Source organism: Chiloscyllium plagiosum, unplaced genomic scaffold (assembly GCF_037043375.1).
Source record: "Chiloscyllium plagiosum isolate Xiang-an unplaced genomic scaffold, Cpla_swu_hap1 HiC_scaffold_12, whole genome shotgun sequence".
Taxonomy (NCBI): Eukaryota; Metazoa; Chordata; class Chondrichthyes; order Orectolobiformes; family Hemiscylliidae; genus Chiloscyllium; species Chiloscyllium plagiosum.
Window position 1 is genome coordinate 31,481,902 of NW_028270150.1, and position 27,253 is coordinate 31,509,154.

The 27,253-nt window shown below is 41.6% G+C and overlaps 1 protein-coding gene across 2 annotated transcripts in view; it reads left to right on the forward strand.

Moving 5' to 3' along the window:
* hunk (hormonally up-regulated Neu-associated kinase) overlaps positions 1 to 27,253 on the forward strand; it is a 76,163-nt gene that overhangs the window by 9,668 nt on the left and 39,242 nt on the right. For both annotated transcript variants that reach the window (XM_087992604.1, XM_087992605.1), the window contains exons 2-5: positions 1,070 to 1,362; positions 9,702 to 9,757; positions 10,635 to 10,770; positions 12,078 to 12,205. In XM_087992604.1, the coding sequence (XP_087848730.1) occupies positions 1,070 to 1,362; positions 9,702 to 9,757; positions 10,635 to 10,770; positions 12,078 to 12,205 (613 nt within the window). The remainder of the gene's footprint in view (positions 1 to 1,069; positions 1,363 to 9,701; positions 9,758 to 10,634; positions 10,771 to 12,077; positions 12,206 to 27,253) is intronic.

Genomic DNA, 27,253 nt, shown 5'->3' on the forward strand with positions numbered 1-27,253 from the left:
TTTAGTTCTTGGCAGTCAGTCTCTCTGAGTGGGGAATTTGGTACTCTTCCACAAATAGTAGTTGATGCTAGATCAGTTGTTAATTTTAAATCTGCTAAATTTTTGTGAAGCAAAGGTATTAAAGGATATTGGTAGAGCCATCTTGTGGCGCAATGGTAGTGTCCCTATCCCTGGACTGGTAGGCCCAAGTGAACCAGTCCCACCTGCTTCAGAGGTGTGCAATAACATATTTAAACAGGTTGATTAAGAAAAATAGGTAAGAGGTATGGGTAAAAGGCAGGTATATCAAGTTAGTCATGAGTCATGATCTCATTGAATGATGAAACAGACTCAAGGAGCTGAATAGCCTACTTCTGTTTCTGTGTTCCCAATTGAGAGTCAGCGGGAAGGTTATTGCTGAGTAAGTGCTGCTTCATAGCATTGTTAATGATCCCCTTCCAGCATTTTACTGATGATCGAGTGTAGATTAGGGGCAGTAATTAGCTGGGTTGGGTTTATCCTGCTTTTTGTGTATAGCATACACCTGGGCATTTTTCCACGTTGCCAGGTAGATGTCACTATTTCAGAGAGCTGTTAATAGTCAACAACATTGCTGTGGGTCTGAGGTCATGTGTAGGCCAGCCAATTTCCTTCTTAGTGGGCATTAGTGAACCTGATACATTTTTAAGACAATTACTTTACATCATCATTAGACTTTTAATTTCATATTTTGTTAAATTCAAATTGCACAATCTGTTGTATTAGGATTCAAACCTAGATCCTCAAGTGTTTAATGTGGGTCGCTGGAGTGGTAGCCCAGTGACAATACCACTGTGCCATGGCCTCCCCCTACATGGTTAATCGGGGAAAGTTACAGGAATTATAACCATCTCTAACTCCTGGCTAACATTCTCCATATGTAAATGTGTATTTTTTTTGTCTGCCCAGGGTCAGAAATTGGATTTCCAATTTTGATCAGAAATTCTGAGCCATTATCTTTCTAAAATAACTTAACTAGTCAGTTATCTACATAGATAGACTGCAGTGCTATCCATGTTGAACATTAATCATAGCTTCTGTAAATTGTTAGGTGGCTGTAAAAGTCATTGATAAGAAGAAAGCCAAGAAAGACTCCTACGTAACAAAGAATCTACGGCGAGAAGGTCAGATTCACCAAATGATTAGGCATCCAAATATTACACAGCTTTTGGACATATTAGAAACAGAGAACAGTTACTATTTGGTGATGGAGCTATGCACGGGAGGCAACTTGATGCACAAAATATATGACAGAAAAATACTGGAAGAAGCGGAGGTATGTCGATACATCAAGCAGCTTACTCTAGCAGTGGAACATCTACACCGGGCAGGAGTGGTCCACAGGTATGTGAGTGTGTGTGCGTGTGTTGAACTCTTAACAGTTCCATAATCTTCTGTTGCTGTCAACAATTATATACAATGTTGTGAAACAGTCCATTGAGAAGTTATTATAGGGCCTAGCAACCACTACAATGCCTACCTTGAATGTAATTGGCTGAGTGGTTCTGTATTTAACATCAAAAAGACATGCCAGTACATGCAAATATGTCAGTAGACATACCTCAAAAATGCAGGTGGGATAATGGAAAAGTTTTATGTGTATTTATCTGTCAACCCAATTAAAACTGTTTCAAGAAAGTGGTGTACAAGTGCAAATGAGACAAAGGAAATGTTGAATGAGGAGCATAATGAACACCTTTACTCAAGTGGTAATTGGATTTGGAATTATACACCAATAAGGTAATGGAAGCAAAAACATTCATGCTGTTCACAATTAATGTTGATGGTATGATGTTGATGTGTTAGGAAAATCAATCTGAGAAACTTGAGTTTCAATAGGCCTTGTCTTCTGACATATATTTGTTATTGATTTAGTAAATAATGATCATTTGCTTTACCTACAACAGCAATATGGTACAAAAATAACTGTCAGGTGTTGAAAGATGTATATTTACTTAAAGTATCTTAAATAGTTTGATATTTTGAATGAATAACTTGCATTTCAGAATTCTTGATTTTGTAACATTGAAATTCCAACTGTACATTATTTTCTGATAATAGTAACTCACATTGTTCTATGTGATCATTCAATGCAATTACCAATTCCAAGAGATGTGGAGAAGTTGTTTAATGTGTTTTGAAATATGGATATTGACTTTTGCTTTCAAGAAATGAAAGTTAATTCGGGGGTCTCCACATAAATACCTCCTGCACTCATTCTTTTAGTTCCTGGCAGACAGCTTCCCTGAATGGCGAGAAATCAACAGAAACATATGGCTAGCTATCTGTTTCTCCAGGTGGCCTATTAATGAATACTTGACTGTCTTCCAAGGCTTCCTACTGGGAACAACTCAGCAGGGGTCTGTCTACACAGCCTGAAATGATATGTTAGTTTTGTTTGATGGACACCTTTATGAGGTTATAGAACATTTTCCTTTTGTCTGTTTCTCCAATATATGTTTATCTTGAACATTATGAGTAATCAAGTTGGGTAAAGCTTCTGTTATTGACATTATGAAGTACGATGTCTGATTGACGTATTTATAAAGTTGCAAACTGGTAAGGTATTTTTTTCCTGAGTATTTCAGGACTTACCGTTGTTATTATTAGCTCATTGTTTCTGCAATTAGTACATATATGTGAATAAGCTTGAAGGACACAGGTGACAAGGAAAATACATAGAGATATGAAGGTACATAGAGGGCTCATGGGGCATAGGGCATGTAAGGATACCTGAGTAAGAATTTTTAAACATACAGTATGTTTTCAAATCCATAATATGAATAAGTTTGCAGATGACACAACAATAGATTGCGGGCCATCTAGTATTGAAGTGTGGAGGCTGCAGAAGGATTTGTAAATTTAGGAGAGTGGGTAAAGAAGTGATAGATGCAGTATAATGTGGGTAAGTGTGAGATTGTGTACTTTGGTAGCAAGAATAGAGACATATTCTATTTTCTCAAGGGAGAAGGACTTCAGACGTCTGAAGCACAAAGGGACTTGGGAGTGCTAGTTCAAGATTCTCTTAAGGTTAACATTTGGCAGTTGGGAAGACAAATGTAACATGAACATTAATTTCAAGAGGGTTGGAATACAAGAGCAGAGATGTACTGCTGAGGCCGTATAAGTTCTGGTCAGACCACATTTGGAACATTATGAGCGGTTTTGGGCCCTGTATCTAAGAAAGGATGTGCTGGTATTGGAGGGGTCCAGAGGAGGTATACTAGAATGATGCTGGGGCTGAAGGGCTTGTCATATGAAGAATGGTTGAGGACTCTGTGTCTGTACTCAGTGGAGTTTAGAAAGATGAGTGAGGATCTGATTGAAACTTACAAAATACTGAGAAGCTTGGACAGAGTGACATGGAGAAAATATTTCTATTAGTACAAGAGACAAGGTCCCAAAGGCACATTCTCAGAATGAAGGGATGGTCCTTTAGAACTGAGATGAGGAGGAATTTCTTAAACTAGAGAGTGGTGAATCTGTGGGATTCATTGCCTCAGAAGGCTGTGGAAGCCAAGTCATTGAGTGTACTTAAGTCAGCGATAGATAATTTCTTGATTGGTCAGTAGATCAAGGGTTATAGGGACACGGTAGGAAAATGGGATTGAGAAACATAATAGCCACGATCAACTGGTGGAGCAGACTCAATGGGCCCAATGGCCTAATTCTGCTCCTGTGTCTTATGGTCCTATTAGCGACTCCAGTGGAGCTGTGAACCATGAGTCCTTAAGAAGTTGGCTGGATCCCATGAAAATTGAGGGGGGGGGGGGGGGGGGGAGATGGCATGTGGTGTTATGAGATGTCTACCCTCACAATTGAGATGTCCAGGGCAGAAATGTGGACTGTTGGCTCACTCCCTGCGCCCTCATTCTGTGCAGTGAAAATTGCTGATGCCAGGAATCAAGGCCTGGAATTGGGCCCCGCTGTCATTTTTACAATCCTCTAAAGTCAGCATGACTCTATGAAAATTAAGTGCCACAGTATTTATTTGTGTTAACTACTTCAGGAATTTATGCCATTTAATCAGGCATCAATGCTGCAAAGATATACATTTTCTTCAATCAATTTCTGTGAAACTTAGTATTGCATCTATTTCAGAAATCTGTTCATAGCCTGAAGAAATATATGATTTTTGCTTTCAAATCATGAAGCACATACAAGGTATAGAACCAAGAAATAGCATATTCATCTTCTTAATGAGGGAAGGATATAATAGTATGAGAGGAGATGTAATGAATGTCCGCTAGATTGATTCCTGGGTAAAGGGATTCTCTTCTGAGGAGGGATTGAATAGACTGGGCCTATATTTTCTCGAATTTAGAAGAATAAACTGACACCATATTGAAACATAAAGTTTTTAAGTGAATTTTACACGGCAGATGCTAGGATGATGTTTCCCTGGTCGGGTAGTCCAGAACTAAGGAGTAATGGCTTCAGAATCAGGAGAAATAATGAAGGTAATGCTGAATAAATTCTGAATACTATCAGAATCATGGATATAAAGATAGTATGGAGAAATGGAGAGCAAATGGAGAGTGGATGATCAGCCATCACCTGATTGAGTGGAAAAGACAGATCAAATTATTTAACAGCTATTCCTGTTCTAATTTGTTATGATCCAATGATCTGATATTTTAGTCCATCTACCTGGTTCCAAAAGCCAAAAGATGAACTTTCTGGAGATGGCAGAAGTCCCACCCTGTGTGTTGTGAATGCAGGCAACCCCAGTTTGGCCAGCTTTTGGACATGAAGAATCATAGGATTGTAGAATTTTAAGTTCAGAAGGAAGCCATTCGACCCATCACATCTATAATAGCTCCCAAAAGAGTGACCCAGCTACTCCCACTCTCCAGCACTATCTTCATAGGGCTCTAAATTAATTACTTTCCCAATAACTCTCAATGTTTCTCTGCAAAGCACGCCTAGCTCTCTCACTGACAATCTTCAAATTGTGACAAAAATAGAAATTGCTGGAAAAACTCAGCAGGTCTGGCAACATCTGTGAAGAGAAATCAGAGTTAACGTTTCAGGTCCAGTGACTCTTCCTCAGAACCTCAGTTCTGCGGAAAGGTTACTGGACCCGAAAGTTTAACTTTGATTTCCCTCCACAGATGCTGCAAGACCTGCTGAGCTTTTCCAGCATTTTCTGTTTTTGTTTTTGATTTACACTATCCATAGCACTTTCAGTTTTTATTTGAGATTGTGACCCCTAGTTACTGACATACCAAGTGAAAACAGAATATCCTTCTTTACCCTGTCAAAATTGTTCATGAATTTGAACTTCTCAATAAGGTCATCCTTTAATCTTCTCTGCTCCATGCAGAATAAACCCAATTTCTCCAAGCTTTCCTTGAATCTAAAATATCTCATTCCTGCTATCATTTGAGAAAATGTCATTTTCATTCTCTTCAGGACTTTAACATCATTCTTAAATAAGATGCCCAGGACTGAACACAACACTCCAAATGTGGCCTGATCAATGTTTAGTACAGATGTAGCATGTCTTCCTTGCTTTTTCATTCCATGCCTTTATTTATAAACTCAAGGATTCTTGCCTGTCCACGTTCAGAGAATTGTGCATGTGAACGCCAAGGTCCCTCTGCTCCTGTACTTCCCTCAGGATTGTGCATTTGACCCTGTATTGTCTCCCCTATGTTTCTTCTACCAAAATGCATTACCTCACATTTCTCTCCATTGAAATTCATCTACCAGGTGTTTGTCTATTTTTGTTAATGTCCCTCAGGATCAAGTAAGGGTCTGCTGCTAGGGTAACCATTGACTTATCCAGAATTGAAAGGCAAATCAAAGGGACATCACCTCAGTAATGTTTATCGCTGAGGTTGTAACACCAGTTAGCCACAAGACTGTGCTTCTGGATTAGTGGTGCTGGAAGAGCACAGCAGTTCAGGCAGCATCCGAGGAGCAGTAAAATCGACGTTTCGGGCAAAAGCCCTTCATCAGGAATACAGGCAGAGAGCCTGAAGGGTGGCGAGATAAGTGAGAGGAGGGTGGGGGTGGGGAGAAAGTAGCATAGAGTACAATAGGTGAGTGGGGGAAGGGATGAAGGTGATAGTTCTGGGGGGGGAGGGTAGAGTGGATAGGGGGAAAGGAAGATAGGCAGGTAGGACAAGTCAAGGGGACAGTGCTGAGCTGGAAGTTTGGAACTGGGGTGAGGTGGGGGAAGGGGAAATGAGGAAACTATTGAAGTCCACATTGATGCCCTGGGGTTGAAGTGTTCCGAGACGGAAGATGAGGCGTTCTTCCTCCAGGCATCTGGTGGTGAGGGAGCGGCGGTTCGTTTGGCCGAACTGGTCCTCACCCTTAACAATTTCTCCTTCGAATCCTCCAGACCAAAGGGGTAGCCATGGGCACCCGTATGGGCCCCAGCTATGCCTGTCTCTTTGTTGGCTACATAGAACAGTTGATCTTCCGTAATTACACCGGCACCACTCCCCACCTCTTCCTCCGCTACATTGATGACTGCATTGGCGCCACCTCATGCTCCCGTGAGGAGGTTGAGCAAGTCATCAACTTCACCAACACATTCCACCCTGACCTTAAATTTACCTGGACCATTTCTGACACCTCCCTCTCCTTCCTGGACCTCTCCATCTCCATTAATGACGACCGACTTGACACCGACATTTTTTTACAAACCCACTGACTCCCACAGCTACCTCTTCCCACCCTACCTCTTGCAAAAATGCCACCCCGTATTCCCAATTCCTCCGCCTCCGCCGTATCTGCTCCCAGGAGGACCAGTTCCACCACAGAACACACCAGATGGCCTCCTTCTTTAGAGACCACAATTTCCCTTCCCACATGGTTAAAGATGCCCTCCAAAGTATCTCGTCCACACCCCACCCCTCCAACCGTAACAAGGACAGATCGCCCCTGGTGCTCACCTTCCACGCTACCACCCTTCGCATAAACCAAATCATCCGCCAACATTTCCGCCACCGCCAAACAGACCGCACCACCAAGGATTATATTTCCCTCCCCAACCCTTTCCGCCTTCCGCAAAGACCGTTCCCTCCGTGACTACCTGGTCAGGTCCACACCCCCCTACAACCCACCCTCCCATCCTGGCACCTTCCCCTGCCACCGCAGGAATTACAAAACCTGCGCCCACACCTCCTCCCTCACCTCCATCCAAGGCCCTAAACGAGCCTTCCACATCCCTCAAAGTTTTACCTGCACATCTACCAATATCATTTATTGTATCCGTTGCTCCCGATGCAGTCTCCTCTACATTGGGAAGACTGGACGCCTCCTAGCAGCGCGCTTTAGGGAACATCTCTGGGACACCTGCACCAATCAACCACACCGCCCTGTGGCCCAACATTTCAACTCCCCCTCCCACTCTGCCAAAGACATGGAGGTCCTGGGCCTCCTTCACCGCCGTTGTCACAGAAGACCTGTGTACATGTGGCAAAGATTTCTTCAAACCTGTACTCTAAATCCCTTGCAATAAAGCCTAACAAGCCGTTGCCTCGTTAGTTACTGGTGATACCAACACGCTAACCTTCGGAGTTATTTGTATTGGTAGTGTGGCATCATAACTTGTCCCAAAATGAAGAGTGAAGAAAAGAATCACTAATGATACCCACGGCTGGCTGCATCCCAGCGATTCCTATTGAAAAGTGCATTGCACAGATGAGACAAAGAGGCAGAGAGCTATGTTTCTAAGTTTGCTGACAAAGCTAGGTGGAAATGTAATTTCTGGGAAGGACACAAACAGTCTCTTGGAATATAAATATTTACAAATTTCAAGTCTTTCTTCTGTTCTTACAACTGAAGTAAATAACTTCATACTTACCTACATTGTACTCCATCTGGGATCTTGCTGTCCAAATAGCTTGTTTGTATCCCTTTACAGACTCTTTGTTTCTGTCCTTCAAGTTTCGTTTCCATCTAGTGTTGTCAGCAAACTTAGAGACATTACTGTCGGCGTCTTTGTCTAATCCATATAATGCACTTTTCAATGGGAGTCACTGGCTTGCAACCAGTAATGGGTACCACTGGTGATTTTTCTTTGTTGGGCAGCATGTTGGCTCAGCAGTTAGCACAGCTGCCTTCCAGTGCCAGGGGCCCGGGTTCGTTTGCAGAATCGGGTGATACTCCATGTGAAGCTCGCATGTTCTTCCAGTTCTGTGTGGATTCCTCCAGGTGCTTCGGTTTCCTCCCACAGTCCAGAAATGTGCATGTTAGGTGAATTGGCCATGGGAAATTGTCTAGGGATGTGCAGGCAAGGTCGATGAGGCATGGGATATGCAGGGTTATAGGGATGGGGTGAAGGGGGGTGATATCTGGGTGGGATGCTGTTCAGAGGGTCGGTGTGAACTGAATGGGCCAAATGGCCTGCTTCCACATTGTAGGGATTCTGTGATTCATTTGGAGACAATCTATGGTGCCTGTACTCTCTTAGATTAATGTTTTCATGATATACGTACTCCAGATTATAAAATCAAGAAGTAGGAGGATTGAAACCCATCATCCACAATGAAAGTGCAGAAAATGTGCATGTGCTTATTGACCTAACCATCATTACACTGGCTGTTGAACTGAATGATAAATGGAACATATCAAGTAGCCATTATTATTGTATTGCAATAGATCGCATTCAGTCAGATTCTGTACCACTGTACATACAGTTCTGAGAAGTTACCTCGCAGGGCAAAACAATGTCAAATTATTTGCTAGAAACTAATCATTTTAAAACCTGAAATGACCTCAGTTTAATCTATTTCTAGATTGCAATCAGAGTTTGGTGGTGACACTGGCAGAACTTATTAATGAAATTAACATCAGAAGTATGCATGATGATGATTTAATGGGGCTGTCAGAGTCACATGGTTAAGAGAAGCTGTAACTTTGCTATGTGAAGAGAATGTCTGTTTGTAGATCAAGCTGTAAATCGAGAACTGTTGCAGAACATTTCATATACTCCAGTGCAATACTTTGGATGACTAAATGGATTTAGACCCCCAATGCACAACAAAACAGAGCTATTTATTGCAGTCATAAATTATACATACTTATGTTGGTCTGAAGTTGTGATGCTGCCACAGTAAGAATAGAACATTTCAGTGCACCTACAAGAGAAGTTTCCTCTTTGCACCAATTAGCTGATGTATTTTGATTGGTTCCTTGTACATGTTGTAAAATAATTGATAAACGTTGTTAATTAATATGCCCAAACTTTGAAGCAATTACATTAACTTGTACAGTAAAACCAGCATTTTGTGGGAATTTTAACCCCAGATCTGCTGAAATTTCTCTGGGCATATACTGAGTAATGCATCAATTATAGTTTATTAAGAGTTGCCATGAAGTAATATTTCAAAGGTAGAGAACAAAGATATCTTTCATTTCTTTGTAACCAGTAATGACTAACTTACCAAAAACAAACTTGACAGTTCCCCAGAGAAACTCTACACATTTAACAGGCAATAAACACCTCACCCAGTGTTCAACAGCTTTACTCACATTTTGTAAAAACACTGACCTTGGATAATTACATATTTTTAGAAAAAAACTTCAACACTTTGATGACAGCTTTCCTTTGCTTCCTGAACTATGATAACTTTCTTCTAAAAATCTCAGTACTAATTATTTCCCTGTACTGCAGTAAAAAGCTTTCTAAATTAATTTTTGAGTTTCATTTTTGTTTTCTGCAGGGATCTGAAGATTGAAAATCTTTTACTGGATGAAAAGAACAACATAAAATTAATAGGTACAGTCTGTCAGCAAATATTCAGAGCCAGGAGGGTGTAGATCTTATTTTCTGTTTTATGTAGTAATTGTGTTTACTTAAAGGAAAAATTTAATGGTAATATTGTCTTTTGAAATTACAAAGATTAAGAACAAAAATCAGAACATTGTTCTCAGAAAGGATGGAGGCGGAAATTGAAACTAGACTGTAATATTTGGGTGATATTTGGGAGAAAAAGCGTAAGTGTGAGAAAAGTGATGAATGGACTAAAGTACTAAAACCAAGCAGAGGACAGGTCAGTCAGTATTTGACAAAGGAAAGGTACATTTGGCTAGGAAAATTGTCTTGAGATGAGGATCAGATATAAATTGTTACTCATTTCCCTCTTTCAACTTATTACCAATCAACTCTGTTTTTCTTAAATTGAGTTGTTAAACAGTAAACTGTGAAGCAAATATTCTGCTCAGGAAGATTGAGCAGTATTCTGAGATTTATGAATAGTGAATTGGGTGTAAATAATCAAAGGTGAACTGTTGGTTATAGATATAATTTCTATCAACATATTCAACTACACTTGAAATGCCATTCATTGTGGGAGGGCAGTGACTTTGAATAAGCACAAATAGATTGTAGGTTAAAACAGAAATTGTGTTGAATATGGAATTTAACCACTCTTTAATTTTAGTAGTAAGATTCGAATAATTGTTGCTAATATGAGACTGTAAGTTGATAAGATTAAGAAAATGAAATATTTTATATGCATTTTATCTGCACATTTGCAAAAGTCTGAATATTATTCAGGAAATGAAAATTTTTCCATCATAAATTATATTGTGTGACTGATTATGATTGTAAAAATTCACCCTTATCTTGATACTCCACCCCTTGAATTCACCAGATTTTGGACTGAGTAACTGTGCTGGTATCTTGGGTTATTCTGACCCCTTCAGCACTCAGTGTGGGAGTCCAGCATATGCAGCTCCAGAGTTATTAGCACGCAAGAAATACGGTCCCAAAGTGGATATATGGTCAATGTAAGTGGTTTAACCATTTTTTAAATTGGATTTAAATGGTACTCATTCAATGAAAGCAAACATCTACAATGTTATTGCCTCAAAAATATTTGTTGAATAATATTTTAAAATATTGTATCTTTATTTTGATTAAGATTTGAACTCTTGTTTTGCGTTCAGTGCATTTGTGAGTCATTTTGAATATTATGATTGCACTTAGTTTTCTGATGCATGGATAATTCCCAAATCATATTTTACAGTTAAAACTCTCCCAGCTCTACCTAATGATTGAAATCTTCCTGTTACAGACCTAAACCAATGTCAATGGCCAAATTGGAGTTTTTCTTTTTCTTTTAAACTAATAGCAAGGCCAGAGGATAGTGGAGCATGAGTAGACCACACTACTCCTTGACTCTGCTCTGCCATTTAATATGGCTGACCTAGAGCTTTAACTACACATTCCTGCCCACTTCCCTTATCCCGTAATTCCATGAAAGACTAAAAATCTGTCCATCCCAGCCTTAAAAGTAATCGACAATAGGGTGATCACAATTTTGAGAATTCCAAAGGTTTGCAATCCTTTGAATGAACAAAAGTTCTCCTCTTCTCAATCCTAAATGATTACCCTCTTATCCTACTTTCTAGACTCTCCTGCCCATGGAAACAACCTCTTGGTGCCTGCCTTGGCAAACCCCTTCAGAATCATTTACACTTCAATGAAATCTCTCTTATTCTTTTTGTATGCTTTCTAATCAGTCAGTTTAGAGATATTATCACACACCTCTGAAACAGGTAGGGTTTGAACCCAGGTCTCCAAGCTCAAAACATAGGGACACCACTATTGCACCACAAGATCCCTTCTCTCTTAATTTTTTTTTTCATTTTTACAATGTGATCAAGTGGTCAGTATAACCCTCAATAAGAGAGGGAAAGTGATTGTGAGTGATTCTGATGCACAGAAAAGATATTTTTCTAGTCAACCTGTTCAATGATATTATTGCACACCTCTGCAGTAGGTGTGACTTGAACCCAGGGCTCCTGGTTCAGAGTACAGACATTACCACTGCACTTCAAGAGCCCCTATTCTCTCCCATATATCCCAAAATTAATAAGTCTGGGCTGTGTTTGTGTGGGTAGCTGTTGTTGCGAAGTGGTGGATTGGCAATGACTATGAGTTCACAATTGCAACATGGATCAGGGAAGATAGTGGTTTTTGATATATCAGAGATATGTTAGGGTGGTGGATGTGGTCAGGGAAGTGAAGGAAATAACAATTCTATCCAGTTTATGATCGTACATGTGCTAAAAACTTGAATTTTGCTTTTCAGTGGTGTGAATGCTTATGCGATGCTGACTGGCACTTTGCCTTTCACAGTGGAGCCATTCAGCTTGAGAGCTTTGCATCAGAAAATGGTGGATAAAGATCTCAATCCCCTACCTCCTCATCTCTCATCAGGTAATAACAGTTCAATGATTCTATTACTTAAGAGTTTATCTATTCAGATATTAAATACACAATGCTAAGAGATTTGTTATCGCAGAACTGTTCAAGCAAAATCTCAACAATTTCTTTTACTTCCACTATTTTGGTTTTAACGTATATTCTTGATCCCAATACAAATGTAATTTATTATTTGAAACTTCCTGCATTTGCTAATGCGTATCTTATCAAAATAGTGTATGCATTTATCAGATTAATTGTAATTCGTTCAAGTTGAGTTTTATTGGAGATATTTCTGGGAGTGATCTATTTAGGTAGTAAGGGTGAGCAGTCAACTTAACACCAGGCCCCTCTCTTGGGGTTTTTAAACTGGCATGGAGGGAAGGAGACTATATCAAGATTTCATAAGGCAAATCAAATAATAATAATCTGGAATAATGACCTTGCATTCGTTTATTTAAACATTACATGAGAAAATACAGCTGTTTTCTTCCCTGCCCTCTCCCTTCCTCACCCATGATCCCTTGCAGGGATATGATATGCAGGCACCAGTGTCTGCTTCAGTGACCATTAAGCCTTGAATGTGTGTGTTGACGGCCAGCTTAATTGTGGTCCAGTTCTGAGGAAGGGTCACTGGACCTGAAATGTTAACTCTGATTTCTCTCCATAGATGGTGCCAGACCTGCTGAGCTTTGTCAGCAATTTCTGCTTTTGTTTCTGATTTTCAGCATCTGTACTTCTTTCATTTATAGTTGGATTGTAGCTCAGCTCAGTTTTATCTTTGCCTTATTTTCACACACACTTACTTTCAGATAGTGACCATGAGCAGACCACCTGATTGATTTTCTTCTCGGGAAGGGGTTGAGGCTAATTTTAGAACTCCCACCTACAGTGTGACCAAAGGTCAGGTAACTAAGCATAGACTAGAAATGAATTAGTCCCTTTAATAGTCTGAGTAACTCAGCTTGTCACTAGATATGCTTGTTGAACCATTAGGGGAGCTGAAATGGTATTTTTAATCGGATTTTTAATCACTGATTGAGTCATGATTAAACTGTGCAATCTTTTTAATTTGTTCATGGGATACAGATATTGCAGGCAAGGCCAGCATTTATTGCACATCTTAATTGCCTCTGTGGAAGTGGTCAATAGCACAACATTTGAGATTAATTATGGGCTAACCATAGTAGCAATTATGATAGCAATTATGCAACAGGCTGACGTGAATCAATTGAACAGCTTATAAAGAATAGGTATGTTGACTCTCTTTTGTTGACTGCTTTGAGCATGTTGTCTGAGGAACATAAGTACCACAGGTCAGAAGTTGAAACTCACTTGAATTGCAGTGACTTTCAGCACATGGAACTCCGATACCAAGTGCTTAACAATTCAAAATAATTTAATAACATCTGAGGGTGATGTAAGAGCAGCTTTTCCATGATAGATTGAATCCAGGCACAAGTAAACACAAAAAAGAAACAGAACCTAGAGAAATCCTAGGAGTACTTTGGTTCAGCTGTGCGGGATTCCACTCACTTCCACTTTTTGAATGTTTTGGTCAAGAGTAGTCATGAACAGATAATAACAATGACTGCAGATGCTGTAGATTAGTGGTGCTTGAAGAGCACAGCAGTTCAGGCAGCATCCGAGGAGCAGCAAAATCGACGTTTCGGGCAAAAGCCCTTCATCAGGAAATGAACATTTCACTGAGGCCCACCATCTAAGCAGACTGATTATAAATTAGCTCTGTGAACATATTTTACTCCAGTTTGTTTTCCAACACATTTAGGGGTCTGATTTTAACTCTTGTGTAGCTGGATTGATCGGATTAAAATCACCATTAGTTTCTATCTCCTGACCTCTCCTATAATTATGGCTGGAAAATATGGCTGTTTCTGGAGATCTGCACAATGTCCCAAACCTTTAAGCTAAACATTCTGGATTCGGGTCCCATCCAGGACTGGATGACAAAGGAGATAGAAATGAAGTCAAAGAAGAAGAACTGAGCTTACGTCAGGTGTCAGGTAGTGAATGCAGTTGAAAAAATAAGCTAAATGCAGAGCTTCAGAAAGGACATGAAAAAGTGACTATGAAAAGCAAAGAGGGTTAACAAAAGAAAGAAGTCCAGATAACATAAGGAAAATCCCAACTCTTCTCAAAGAACACCAATAGTAAAAGGGTGTTAAAAGGCGATTAGGGCCATTAGAACCAGAAGGAGGATATGACATCAAGACATGAGGCAATAGCAGAGATGTTTAATGAATAATCTGCATCTGTTTTTATCTATGAGGCAAATGCTGCCCAGGCCCTGATGACAAATGAGGAAAGTCGGTCAGAGTTTAAAATTGATAGAGAAGGGGTATTGGATGAGCTGTTCATATTTAAAAGTTGAGAAGGCACCAGGACTGGGTGAGTTGTATCCAAGGATATTGAAGAAAGAGGAAGTGGAAGTTGAAGAGGAATGGGCAATGGTCTTTCAATCTTTCTTAGACTCAAGGGTGGTATCATAGGAGTGGAGAATTACAAACACTACACCAAGTACCTTAAAGAGTTATTACTGACCAATCAGTTTAACTTGGGTGGTGTAAATCATCTTGAAGTAGTTGTTTAGGATAGGGTTAATAGCCACATGGAAAAATATTTATTGATTTTTGCACTTGATAAGTGGAAGTCATGCCAACAGTCTTCTGGAGCTCTTTGAATAAATTACAAAGAGAATTGATGAGGGTAAGGTTGGTGATGTGCACATTTATTTCCAGAAGGTGTTTGACACAATGCCACACATTAGACATGTTGGACAAATTCTAGCTCATGGAATAAAAAGGACAGTAGCAACTTGAATGAAAAAATAGCTGAGGGATACGAAGCAGAGTATTAGAGTCATAGAACTGCACAGCATGAACTTTGGTCCAACTCATTCATGCCAACCAATGGATGGTAATTTTTTGGGTCGGAGTGGTTGTGTAGTTGAGGGGTTTGTACTGGGTCTCTTCCTTTTCTTGATTTACCTAAGTGAGCTAAATCTTAGTGTGAAGGGAACAGTCCCTAAGTTTGTGAATGGCACATAAGACCATAAGACATAGGAGTGGAAGTAAGGCCATTCGGCCCATCGAGTCCACTCCACCATTCAATCATGGCTGATGGGCATTTCAACTCCACTTACCCGCATTCTCCCCGTAGCCCTTAATTCCTTGTGATATCAAGAATTTATCAATTTCTGCCTTGAAGACATTTAGCGTCTCAGCCTCCACTGCACTCTGTGGCAATGAATTCCACAGGCCCACCACTCTCTGGCTGAAAAAATGTCTCCGCATTTCTGTTCTGAATTTACCCCCTCTAATTCTAAGGCTGTGTCCACGGGTCCTAGTCTCCTCGCCTAAAGGAAACAATTTCCTAGCGTCCACCCTCTCCAAGCCATGTATTATCTTGTAAGTTTCTATTAGATCTCCCCTTAATCTTCTAAACTCCAATGAATACAATCCCAGGATCCTCAGCGGTTCTTCATATTTTAGACCGACTATTCCAGGGATCATCCGTGTGAATCTCCGCTGGACATGCTCCAGTGCCAGTATGTCCTTCCTGAGGTGTGGGGACCAAAACTGGACCCAGTACTCCAAATGGGGCCTAACCAGAGCTTTATAAAGTGTCATTAGCACAACGGTGCTTTTATATTCCAACCCTCTTGAGATAATTGACAACATTGCATTCGCTTTAGTAATCACGGACTCAACCTGCATGTTTACCTTTAGAGAATCCTCAACTAGCACTCCCAGATCCCTTTGTACTTTGGCTTTATGAATTTTCTGACCGTTTAAAAAGTATTCCATGCTTGTATTCTTTTTTCCATTGCTCACATTTCTCACATTGAATTCCATCAGCCATTTCCTGGACCACTCTTCCAAACTGTCTAGATCCTTCTGTAGCCTCCCCACTTCCTCAGTACTACCTGCCTGTCCACCTAACTTCGTATCATCGGCAAACTTCGCTAGAATGCTCCCAGTCCCTTCATCCAGATCATTAATATATAATGTGAACAGCTGCGGCCCCAACACTGAACCCTGCGGGACAACGCTTGTCACCGGCTGCCATTCCAAAAAAGAACCTTTTATCCCAACTGTCTGCCTTCTGTCAGACAGCCAATCCTCAATCCATACCAGTAGCTCACCTCGAACACCATGAGCCCTCACCTTATCAAAGGCCTTTTGGAAGTCTAGGTAGATAACATCCACTGGGTTTCCCTAGTCTAACCTACTTGTCACCTCTTCAAAGAACTCCAACAGGTTTGTCAGGCACGACCTCCCCTTACTAAATCCATGTTGACTTGTTCTAATCCGACCCTGCTCTTCCAAGAATTTAGAAACCTCATCCTTAATGATGGATTCTAGAATTTTACCAACAACCGAGGTTAGGCTAATTGGCCTATAATTTTCCATCTTTTGCCTTGATCCTTTCTTGAACAAGGGGGTTACAACAGCGATCTTCCAATCATCCGGGACTTTCCCTGACTCCAGTGACTTTTGAAAGATCTCAACCAACGCCTCCGTTATTTCCTCAGCTGCCTCCCTCAGAACTCTAGGATGTAGCCCATCGGGGCCAGGAGATTTATCAATTTTAAGACCTTTTAGCTTTTCTCTTTTGTAATGGCAACCATACTCAACTCAGCCCCCTGATTCCCTTTAATTGTTGGGATATGACTCATGTCTTCCACTGTGAAGACTGATGCAAAGTACTTATTAAGTTCTCCTGCTATTTCCTTATCTCCCATCACTAGCTTCCAGCATCAGTTTGAAGTGTCCCAATGTCTACTTTTGCCTGTCGCTTGTTTCTTATGTATTGAAAGAAACTTTTACTATCATTTCTAATATTACTGGCTAGCCTACCTTCATATTTGATCCTCTCCTTCCTTATTTCTCTCTTTGTTATCCTCTGTTTGTTTTTGTAGCCTTCCCAATCTTCTGATTTCCCAGTGCTCTTGGCCACTTTATAGGATCTCTCTTTTTCTTTGATAGATTTCCTGACTTCCTTTGTCAGCCATGGGTGTCTAATCCCTCCCCGAATAATCTTTCTCTTCTTGGGGATGAACCTCTGTACAGTGTCCTCAATTTTACCCACAAACTCCTGCCATTTTTGCTCTACTGTCTTCCCTGCTAGGCTCTGCTTCCAGTCTATTTTCGTCAATTCCTCTCTCATGCCTTCGTAATTACCTTTATTTAACTGTAACACCATTACATCCAATTTTGCCTTCTCTCTTTCAAACTGCAGACTGAACTCTCCCATATTATGATCGATGCTTCCTAAGTGTTCCCTTACTTTAAGATTTTTTATAAAGTCTGATTCATTACATAGCACTAGGTCCAGAATAGCCTGCTCCCTTGTGGGCTCCATGACAAGCTGTTCCAAAAAGCCATCCTGTAAGCATTCCATGAATTCCCTTTCTTTGGATCCACTGGCAACACTATCTACCCACTCCACCTGCATATTGAAGTCTCCCATGATCACCGTGACCTTGCCTTTCTGACATGCCTTCTCTATTTCCCGGTACATGTTGCGCCCCTGGTCCTGACCACTGTTAGGAGGTCTGTACATAACTCCCACTATGGTTTTTTTGCCTTTGTGGTTCCTCAATTCCACCCACACAGACTCCACATCATCTGACGCTATGTCATTCAGTGCCATAGATTTAATTTTGTTCTTAACTAACAAGGCAACCCCGCCCCCTCTGCCCACCTCCCTGTCTTTTCGATAAGTTGAAAACCCTTGGATGTTTAACTGCCAGTCCTGACCCCCCTGTCTCTGTGATGCCTACCACATCATAATCATTCACGATGATCTGTGCCATTAGTTCGTCTGCTTTGTTACGAATGCTACGAGCATTCAGGTAAAGTGCCTTAATGCTAACTTTCTTATCATTAGAGATATTGGAAGTCATAAGATGTCCTAAGTTATCCTTCCTTTTAGTGCATTCCCAGTCTGTCTCAAGTTTAAGTCTGCCTGCACATTTGCTATCTTGCCGCTTATCTTTCCATTTAACTCCATACTCCCTGTCGCTTTCACTTTCCCTTCCCCCCAACTCAGAAGTTTAAAGTTCTACTGACCACCCTATTTATCCTCTTCGCTAGAACATTGGTACCTGATCGGTTCAGGTGGAGACCGTCCCAACGGTACAGATCCACCCGGTTCCAAAACTGATGCCAATGCCCCATGAAGTGGAATCCCTCTTTCCCACACCAATCCCTTAGCCACGTGTTTACTTCCCTAATTTTCTTATCCCTGTGCCAATTGGCACGTAGCTCGGGCAGTAATCTGGAGATTATGACCCTTGAGGACCTGTACTTCAATTTCCTTCCTAGTGCTCAATAATCCCCAAACAGGTCCTCCACCCTAGCTTTGCCTATGTTGTTAGTCCCAACGTGGACCACAACAAATGGATCCTCCCCTCCCGTTCCAATATCCTTTCAAGCCGGTCAGAGATGTCCCGAACCCTGGCACCGGGCAGGCAACACACCATGCGAGACTCCCGGTCCGGCTTGCAAAGAATACTATCTGTCCCCTTAATTATAGAATCCCCTATAACAACTACTTGTCTTTTTGCTCCCCCCTCTTGAATGGCCTTCTGCACCATGGTGCCGTGGTCAGCTGGCTCATCCTGTCCAGAGCCCTTTTCCTCATCCGTACAGGGAGCAAGAATCTCGTACCTGTTGGACAAGGTCAAGGGCTGAGGCTCCTCCACTCCTGAACTCCGGTTCCCCCTACCTGCCTCACTTACAGTCACATTCTGATGTCCCTGATCACTAACTGAATGTGCATTACTTAATCTCCAAGGTGTGACTGCCTCCTGAAACAAAGCATCCAGGTAACTCTCCCCCTCCCGGATGTGCCGCAGTGTTTGAAGCTCAGATTCCAGATCATCAATTCTGATCCGGAGTTCTTCCAGCAACCAACACTTGCTGCAGATGTGGTCACTGCCGTTCACAATGGGATCAGCCAGCTCCCACATCATTAGAGATATTGGAAGTCATAAGATGTCCTTCCTTTTTGCTGCATTCCCAGTCTGTCTCAAGTTTAAATCTGCCTGCACATATGATATCTTGCCGCTTATCTTTCCATTTAACTCCATGCTCCCTGTATTTGGTATGCTTTCCTTTATTGGTCAGAGTATTGAGTACAGAAGTTGGGAGGTCATGTTGCGACTGTACAGGACATTGGTTAGGCCACTTTTGGAATATTGCGTGCAATTCTGGTCTCCTTTCTATCAGAAGGATGTTATGAAACTTGAAAGGGTTCAGAAACGATTTACATGGATGTTGCCAGGATTGGAGGATTTGAGCTATAGGGAGAGGCTGAACAGGCTGGGGCAGTTTTCCCTGGAGTATTGGACGCTGAGGTGTGACCTTATATGGTTTATAAAAGGTATGGTTTATAAAATCATGAGGGGCATGGATAGAGTAAATAGACACGGTCTCTTCCCTGTGGTGGGGGGAGTCCAGAACTAGAGGGCATAGGTTTAGGGTGAGAGGGGAAAGATATAAAAGAGACCTAAGGGGCAACTTTTTCATGCAGAGGGTGGTACACGCATGGAATGAGCTGCCAGAGCAAGTGGTGGAGGCTAGTATAATTGCAACATTTAAAAAGCATCTGGATGCGTATATGAATAGGAAGGGTTTGGAGTGGGTGGGTGCTGGCAGATGGGACGAGATTAGGTTGGGATATCTAGTCGGCATGGACGGGTTGGACCGAAGGGCCTATTTCTGTGCTGTACATCTCTATGACTCTAATTCCCAATATTTAGTATTTCCACTAAAATTGTAAATCTGTTTGCCTTTTCACAGTTCTATTGGTTATGGTAAACAAAGGACATGTTTTCGCCGTGTTCATTATTTCACCAAAACTTGGTTTTCAGGTGAGATAATTCCCTAATGTGAGAAACCTTGAATCCAACCTATGTTGGTTTATTAACCATCAGTTATAAACATTAATCATTAAAACTTTTGTGCTCCATAGCACAAAGATGCCAGAACAATTCCAAATTTAAATATTGAAAGAGCACTACAGAATTATATTCAAAACTATGAAATTCACTCCAACTAATCGGCTTTATTTTATGTTAAGTGAGGTATGTCAGATTCTGTCAGTTTCAACAACATGATACAGTGAGGAACCTACTGGAGCACTGTCATAATGAGTCACGTCAAGGCTGACTGCAAATAATATGATCCCACTGTGTCTGAGGTCTGTTTTAAATTTATGTCACTTTAGTTTCTCATTGTGTTAAACAGAGCAGATTGGATCCAGACATGGAGTAATAGTCTTTGTCAAAGCCCCTTTTTGAACAAAAAGAGGCCATAATGTATGACATATGTTATGGATTTTTCCATTTTATCTTTGAGGAATGTTGTTTTATTTTAGAAATGTGACTGCAAACAAGGAACAGTGTAAGAGAAAATTTTGAAAGCTGATAATTTTAAACCATATAATGATTCACTTCTGCAGCTGCAGCTGTAATTTTAACTAAAGTGACAATACATTTAGTACACCTCGTTTCTCTCCACTCTTTCAGGAGGTTTAGGAGGATGGGGTTGCATTTAATCAGTTGGATGGTGCCAGATATTGGTCCCATCACTTTCCACTCTTTAGCCTGTGTAAGTCTGAGTGGGAAGACTAATGGATAGATTTACCACCACACTTTTAACTGAGGCATTTAATTGAACAACCAATGCATACTTGGAGACTTCATCCTGCTGACACTGATGTTAAACCGAGAAAGGTTGGGACTGTCATCATGTGGAAACCTAAAAACACATTTTTCATGTTTGCTTGTAGGCCCCAAGGCTGAGTCTGTGATTGTCAGGACCAAGCACTGGGAGGAGAGAACAATGGGGGTACAAACTCTCCATAACCATCATCATGCTGCTGGCGCCATCCCCAACCTGCAGCCACCATTCTGCCCTTACTTAGTTATGGCCTGAGTCCTTCACTGATCCTGACTGGTGATGGCAACCATCACCATTCCTCAGATAGTGCTGGTTGGATTAAAGACAAATTGTAGAGTTATACAGCACAGAAACAGGTCCTTCAATCCACCAGTCCATGCCGAACATAATCCCAACCTAAACCAGTCCCACCTGCCCTCTCCTAATTCATATCCCTCCAACCCTTTCCTATTCATGTACTTATCTAAATGTCTTTTGAACATTGTAATTATATCCACATTCACCACTTCCTCAGGAAATTCATTCCACGCGCAAACCACTCATTGTGTAAAATATTTGCCCTTCATGAATTTCCGACTTCTCAAATCCTGGGAAAGGTTCACCATTAGAGAGCTAGGTTCCTGATTCCCAAGGGAGGTGTTTGGGGCACTCAATAGCATTTCAGATGGACCTTAGCACCTGGATTAACTTCAGTCCCATTGACTTCACTTGTTTGTGAGGGGGACACGTACACATAAGGCATTGCGTACGTCTCCCATCTGAAACATCACACTGGAGCAGGAAAATTGGCAGACACAGACCTAACTGTAAAATGGCTTTCTGTTTTCATAAAGCAGGTTTATTTTTGTCTCCCTGAATCTTCAAGTTAAAGGAGTGAAGACAGAAAGTCAACAGAATTAGAATTAAAAGGAGAGAAATATGTGAAAGGTTCTCCTATCCAGTTCCATACCATTCACAACTCCACAGATACCAAACCAATGTCCAAATGCAACAAGACCTGGTCAGTATTCAGGTATAGCCTGACAAATGACAAATAACATTTGTGCCACACAAGGGCAAGGCAATAACCGAATCCAACAAGAAGAATCTAACCATCCCCCGTGACATTCAATGACATTAATGTCACTGAATCCCCCACCTTTAACATTCTGGGGATTAGCATTGATCAGAAACAAAAATGGACTGGTTGTAAAAATACAGTGGGTCCAAGCGCAGGTCAGAGGCTGGAAATACTGTGATGAATAACTCACCTCCTTGCTCCCCAAAGCCTATCCAACATCTGCAAGGCCCAAGTCTGGAATCTGTTGGAATATTCTCCCACATGTCTGGATGGGTGCAGTTGCAACAACACTCAAGAAGCTTGACAGCATCCCAGGACAAAGCAGCTCATTTAATTGACAGCACATCCATGAACATTCAATCTCTCGCCCAATGATGACTAGTGGCAGCAGTGTGTACCATCTACAAGTTATACTGCAGAATTTCACCAATATTCCTGAGACAGCACCTTCTCAACCCCACAACTGCTTGCATCTAGAAAGACATTAGTAGCAGATACATGGGAACACCAACACCTCCGAACCACTCAACATCCTGACCTTGAAATGTGTCATTGTTCCTTCAGTGTCATTGGATAAATATTCTGAAACTCCCTCCCTAATGGAATTATGGGTCTACTTATAGCACATTCACTGCAGCAGTTCAAGAAGGCAGCTTATCATCATTTCTCAAGAGTAACTAAGGATAGGCTATAAATGGTGGTCCAGTCAGCATCACCCTGAATGAATAGAAAAAAAATATAAAATTTCCCTTTTACAAAATAGTTCTCTTAAGATTTGGTGGCTTTGCTCTTGGAAGGATGTTGTCAAAGTTGAAAAGGCTGAAAAAAGATTTACAAGGATGTTGCCAAGGTTGAAGGGTTTGAGCTATAGGGAGAGGCTATTTCCCTGGAGTTTCGGAAGCTGAGGGAGTGACCTTATAGAGGTGTATAAAATCACGAGGGACATGGATAGGGGAAATAGAAAAAGTCTTTCCCCAGGATAGGGGAATCCAAAACTAGAGGGCATAGGTTTAAGTTAAAAGGGTATGATTTAACAGGGTCCTGCGAGGCAAATGGAATGAGCTGCCAGAGGAAGTGATGGAGGCTGGTACAATTAAAAGGCAATTTAAAGGCATCTGGTTTGGTATATGAACAGGAAGGGTTTAAAGGGATATGGGCCAAATACTGGCAAATGGGACTAGATTAAGTTCAGGTATCTGGTTGGCATGGACGAGTTAGACCAAAGGGTCTGTCTCCTTTCTGTACAGCTTTATGAGTCTATGTCATGCATTGGAGTAACAGCGTGTGTTTGATGGTGAGGTGCAGATTGAGTCACCAAAGTATCAATGCTGTTGTGGGGGTGGGCAATTCTGAACAAGTTAGACATTTCTCTAAACATCAAGCAGGAGGAGGTTTCAGAGTGTGGAGTTGTCTCTGGGCTACTATCATGCTCCTTTTCACCTTCTCAGAGCAGCTTCAAGAGTGAGTTGAGAAAGGTTTGTTATTGTCATTTCTACCCTGAATGATAAGTGTAAGAAAGAAAGAACTTGCATTTACATAGCACCATTCATCACCTCAGGATGGATTGAAGTGCTTTACAACATGTGTGAATAGATTCAACATGAAATTACTATCGTAATGTAGGAAACGTAGTAGTCTTTTTCTTAATTGCACTGCAAGATCCCCCAAAAAAGTGCAGCGTGGTGATGACCAGATCATTTATTTCAATGATGCTCATTGAGGAATAAATATTGGCTGGGGTATTCAGAAAAAACTTAATTTTCTTCAAAATTGTGCATGTGATCGTTTATATTCATCTTAGGCAGTAGATAAGATCAATATATTCAACATCTGATCCAAATGCCAACACATCTGACAGTGCAGCATTCTCACAATACTGTAATGTCAGCCCGGATTTCCCATTCATGTCTCTGGATTGGGACAAACCTCTGACTCAGAGATAATAGTGCTGAGACACAGTCAATGGAAATGCCATCAGACTGACTTCAGATAAGTTCACTGGGGTACAGATGGACCTCCTAGTTGTACTCTATCATCAATCACGTTGAAGGTGATTATGTTGTTTTGTGAAGAAGGAATGCTGAATGGTGCCTCTATCCAATGCCAACAAAGTATTTTTCAGCAAGGGTCACTGCATAAACCCCTCTCTTACAAAGTACACTGTGCCTAATAACCCCAATTCTATTATAACACTAATCAGGTTGTATCATGATCCCTTCAGGCCTACACTCACAAATGCCACAGTCATTATGAGAAGTCATTAGGAGCATAAACAAGAGGTTTAAAGATGGTACAAATAAACAATCATTTAGCTTATGGTCTTTGCTGTATGGTTGTTGATATCCTTCCATCTCTATAAGGCAATGGCATGGAACAGAGTAAATCCATTGGATGTGGGATAGATTCACATGAAACAGAGCAAATCCATTGGGTGTGGGATAGATTCACATGGAACAGAGCAAATCCATTGGGTGTGGGATAGAATCACATGGAACAGAGTAAATCCATTGGCTGTGGGATAGATTCACATGGAACAGAGCAAATCCATTGGGTGTGGGATAGAATCACATGGAACAGAGTAAATCCATTGGATGTGGGATAGATTCACATGGAACAGAGCAAATCCATTGGGTGTGGGATAGATTCACATGGAACAGAGCAAATCCATTGGGTGTGGGATAGAATCACATGGAACAGAGTAAATCCATTGGATGTGGGATAGATTCATATTGAACAGAGCAAATCCATTGGATGTGGGATAGATTCACATGGAACAGAGCAAATCCATTGGATGTGGGATAGATTCACATGGAACAGAGCAAATCCGTTGGATGTGGGATAGATTCACATGGAACAGAGCAAATCCATTGGGTGTGGGATAGAATCACATGGAACAGAGCAAATCCACTGGGTGTGGGATAGATTCACATGGAACAGAGCAAATCCACTGGCTGTGGGATAGATTCACATGGAACAGAGCAAATCCACTGGGTGTGGGATAGAATCACATGGAACAGAGCAAATCCACTGGGTGTGGGATAGATTCACATGGAACAGAGCAAATCCACTGGCTGTGGGATAGATTCACATGGAACAGAGCAAATCCACTGGGTGTGGGATAGAATCACATGGAACAGAGCAAATCCACTGGGTGTGGGATAGATTCACATGGAACAGAGCAAATCCACTGGCTGTGGGATAGATTCACATGGAACAGTGCAAATGCATTGGGTATGGGATCGATCCACATGGAACAGAGCAAATCCACTGGGTGTGGGATAGAATCACATGGAACAGAGCAAATCCACTGGCTGTAGGATAGAATCACATGGAACAGAGCAAATCCATTGGGTATGGGATCGATCCACATGGAACAGAGCAAATCCACTGGGTGTGGGATAGAATCACATGGAACAGAGCAAATCCACTGGCTGTAGGATAGAATCACATGGAACAGAGCAAATCCACTGGCTGTGGGATAGAATCACATGGAACAGAGCAAATCCACTGGCTGTGGGATAGAATCACATGGAACAGAGCAAATCCATTGGGTGTGGGATAGAATCACATGGAACAGAGCAAATCCACTGGCTGTAGGATAGAATCACATGGAACAGAGCAAATCCACTGGCTGTAGGATAGAATCACATGGAACAGTGCAAATCCATTGGGTATGGGATCGATCCACATGGAACAGAGCAAATCCACTGGGTGTGGGATAGAATCACATGGAACAGAGCAAATCCACTGGCTGTAGGATAGAATCACATGGAACAGAGCAAATCCCCTGGGTGTGGGATAGAATCACATGGAACAGAGCAAATCCACTGGGTGTGGGATAGAATCACATGGAACAGAGCAAATCCACTGGGTGTGGGATAGAATCACATGGAACAGAGCAAATCCATTGGGTGTGGGATAGAATCACATGGAACAGAGCAAATCCATTGGCTGTAGGATAGAATCACATGGAACAGAGCAAATCCACTGGGTGTGGGATAGATTCACATGGAACAGAGCAAATCCACTGGGTGTGGGACAGATTCACATGGAACAGTGCAAATCCACTGGGTGTGGGATAGATTCACATGGAACAGAGCAAATCCACTGGCTGTGGGATAGAATCACATGGAACAGAGCAAATCCACTGGGTGTGGGATAGATTCACATGGAACAGAGCAAATCCATTGGGTGTGGGATCGATCCACATGGAACAGAGCAAATCCACTGGGTGTGGGATAGATTCACATGGAACAGTGCAAATCCATTGGGTGTGGGATAGAATCACATGGAACAGAGCAAATCCATTGGGTGTGGGATAGATTCACATGGAACAGTGCAAATCCACTGGGTGTGGGATAGATTCACATGGAACAGTGCAAATCCACTGGCTGTGGGATAGATTCACATGGAACAGTGCAAATCCACTGGGTGTGGGATAGATTCACATGGAACAGTGCAAATCCACTGGGTGTGGGATAGATTCACATGGAACAGAGCAAATCCACTGGGTGTGGGATAGATTCACATGGAACAGAGCAAATCCACTGGCTGTGGGATAGAATCACATGGAACAGAGCAAATCCACTGGGTGTGGGATAGATTCACATGGAACAGAGCAAATCCACTAGGTGTGGGATAGAATCACATGGAACAGAGCAAATCCACTGGGTGTGGGATAGATTCACATGGAACAGAGCAAATCCACTGGGTGTGGGATAGAATCACATGGAACAGAGCAAATCCACTGGGTGTGGGATAGAATCACATGGAACAGAGCAAATCCACTGGGTGTGGAATAGATTCACATGGAACAGAGCAAATCCACTGGGTGTGGGATAGAATCACATGGAACAGAGCAAATCCACTGGGTGTGGGATAGATTCACATGGAACAGAGCAAATCCATTGGGTGTGGGATAGATTCACATGGAACAGTGCAAATCCACTGGGTGTGGGATAGATTCACATGGAACAGAGCAAATCCATTGGGTGTGGGATAGATTCACATGGAACAGTGCAAATCCACTGGGTGTGGGATAGATTCACATGGAACAGAGCAAATCCATTGGGTGTGGGATAGAATCACATGGAACAGAGCAAATCCACTGGGTGTGGGATAGATTCACAAGGTGCATTTTTGTTGGTTAAAGAGATCAGTCTGAGAGGCAGGTGCTGCCACATGTATGTCGTGGTTATTAGATGTCATTGTGGTTTGCTTTAGTGTTGACATCTGATGACAAGTTGCTGTAGCCACCTATTTTCAAAGCAGCTTATGTTGGCTCTAAAATGT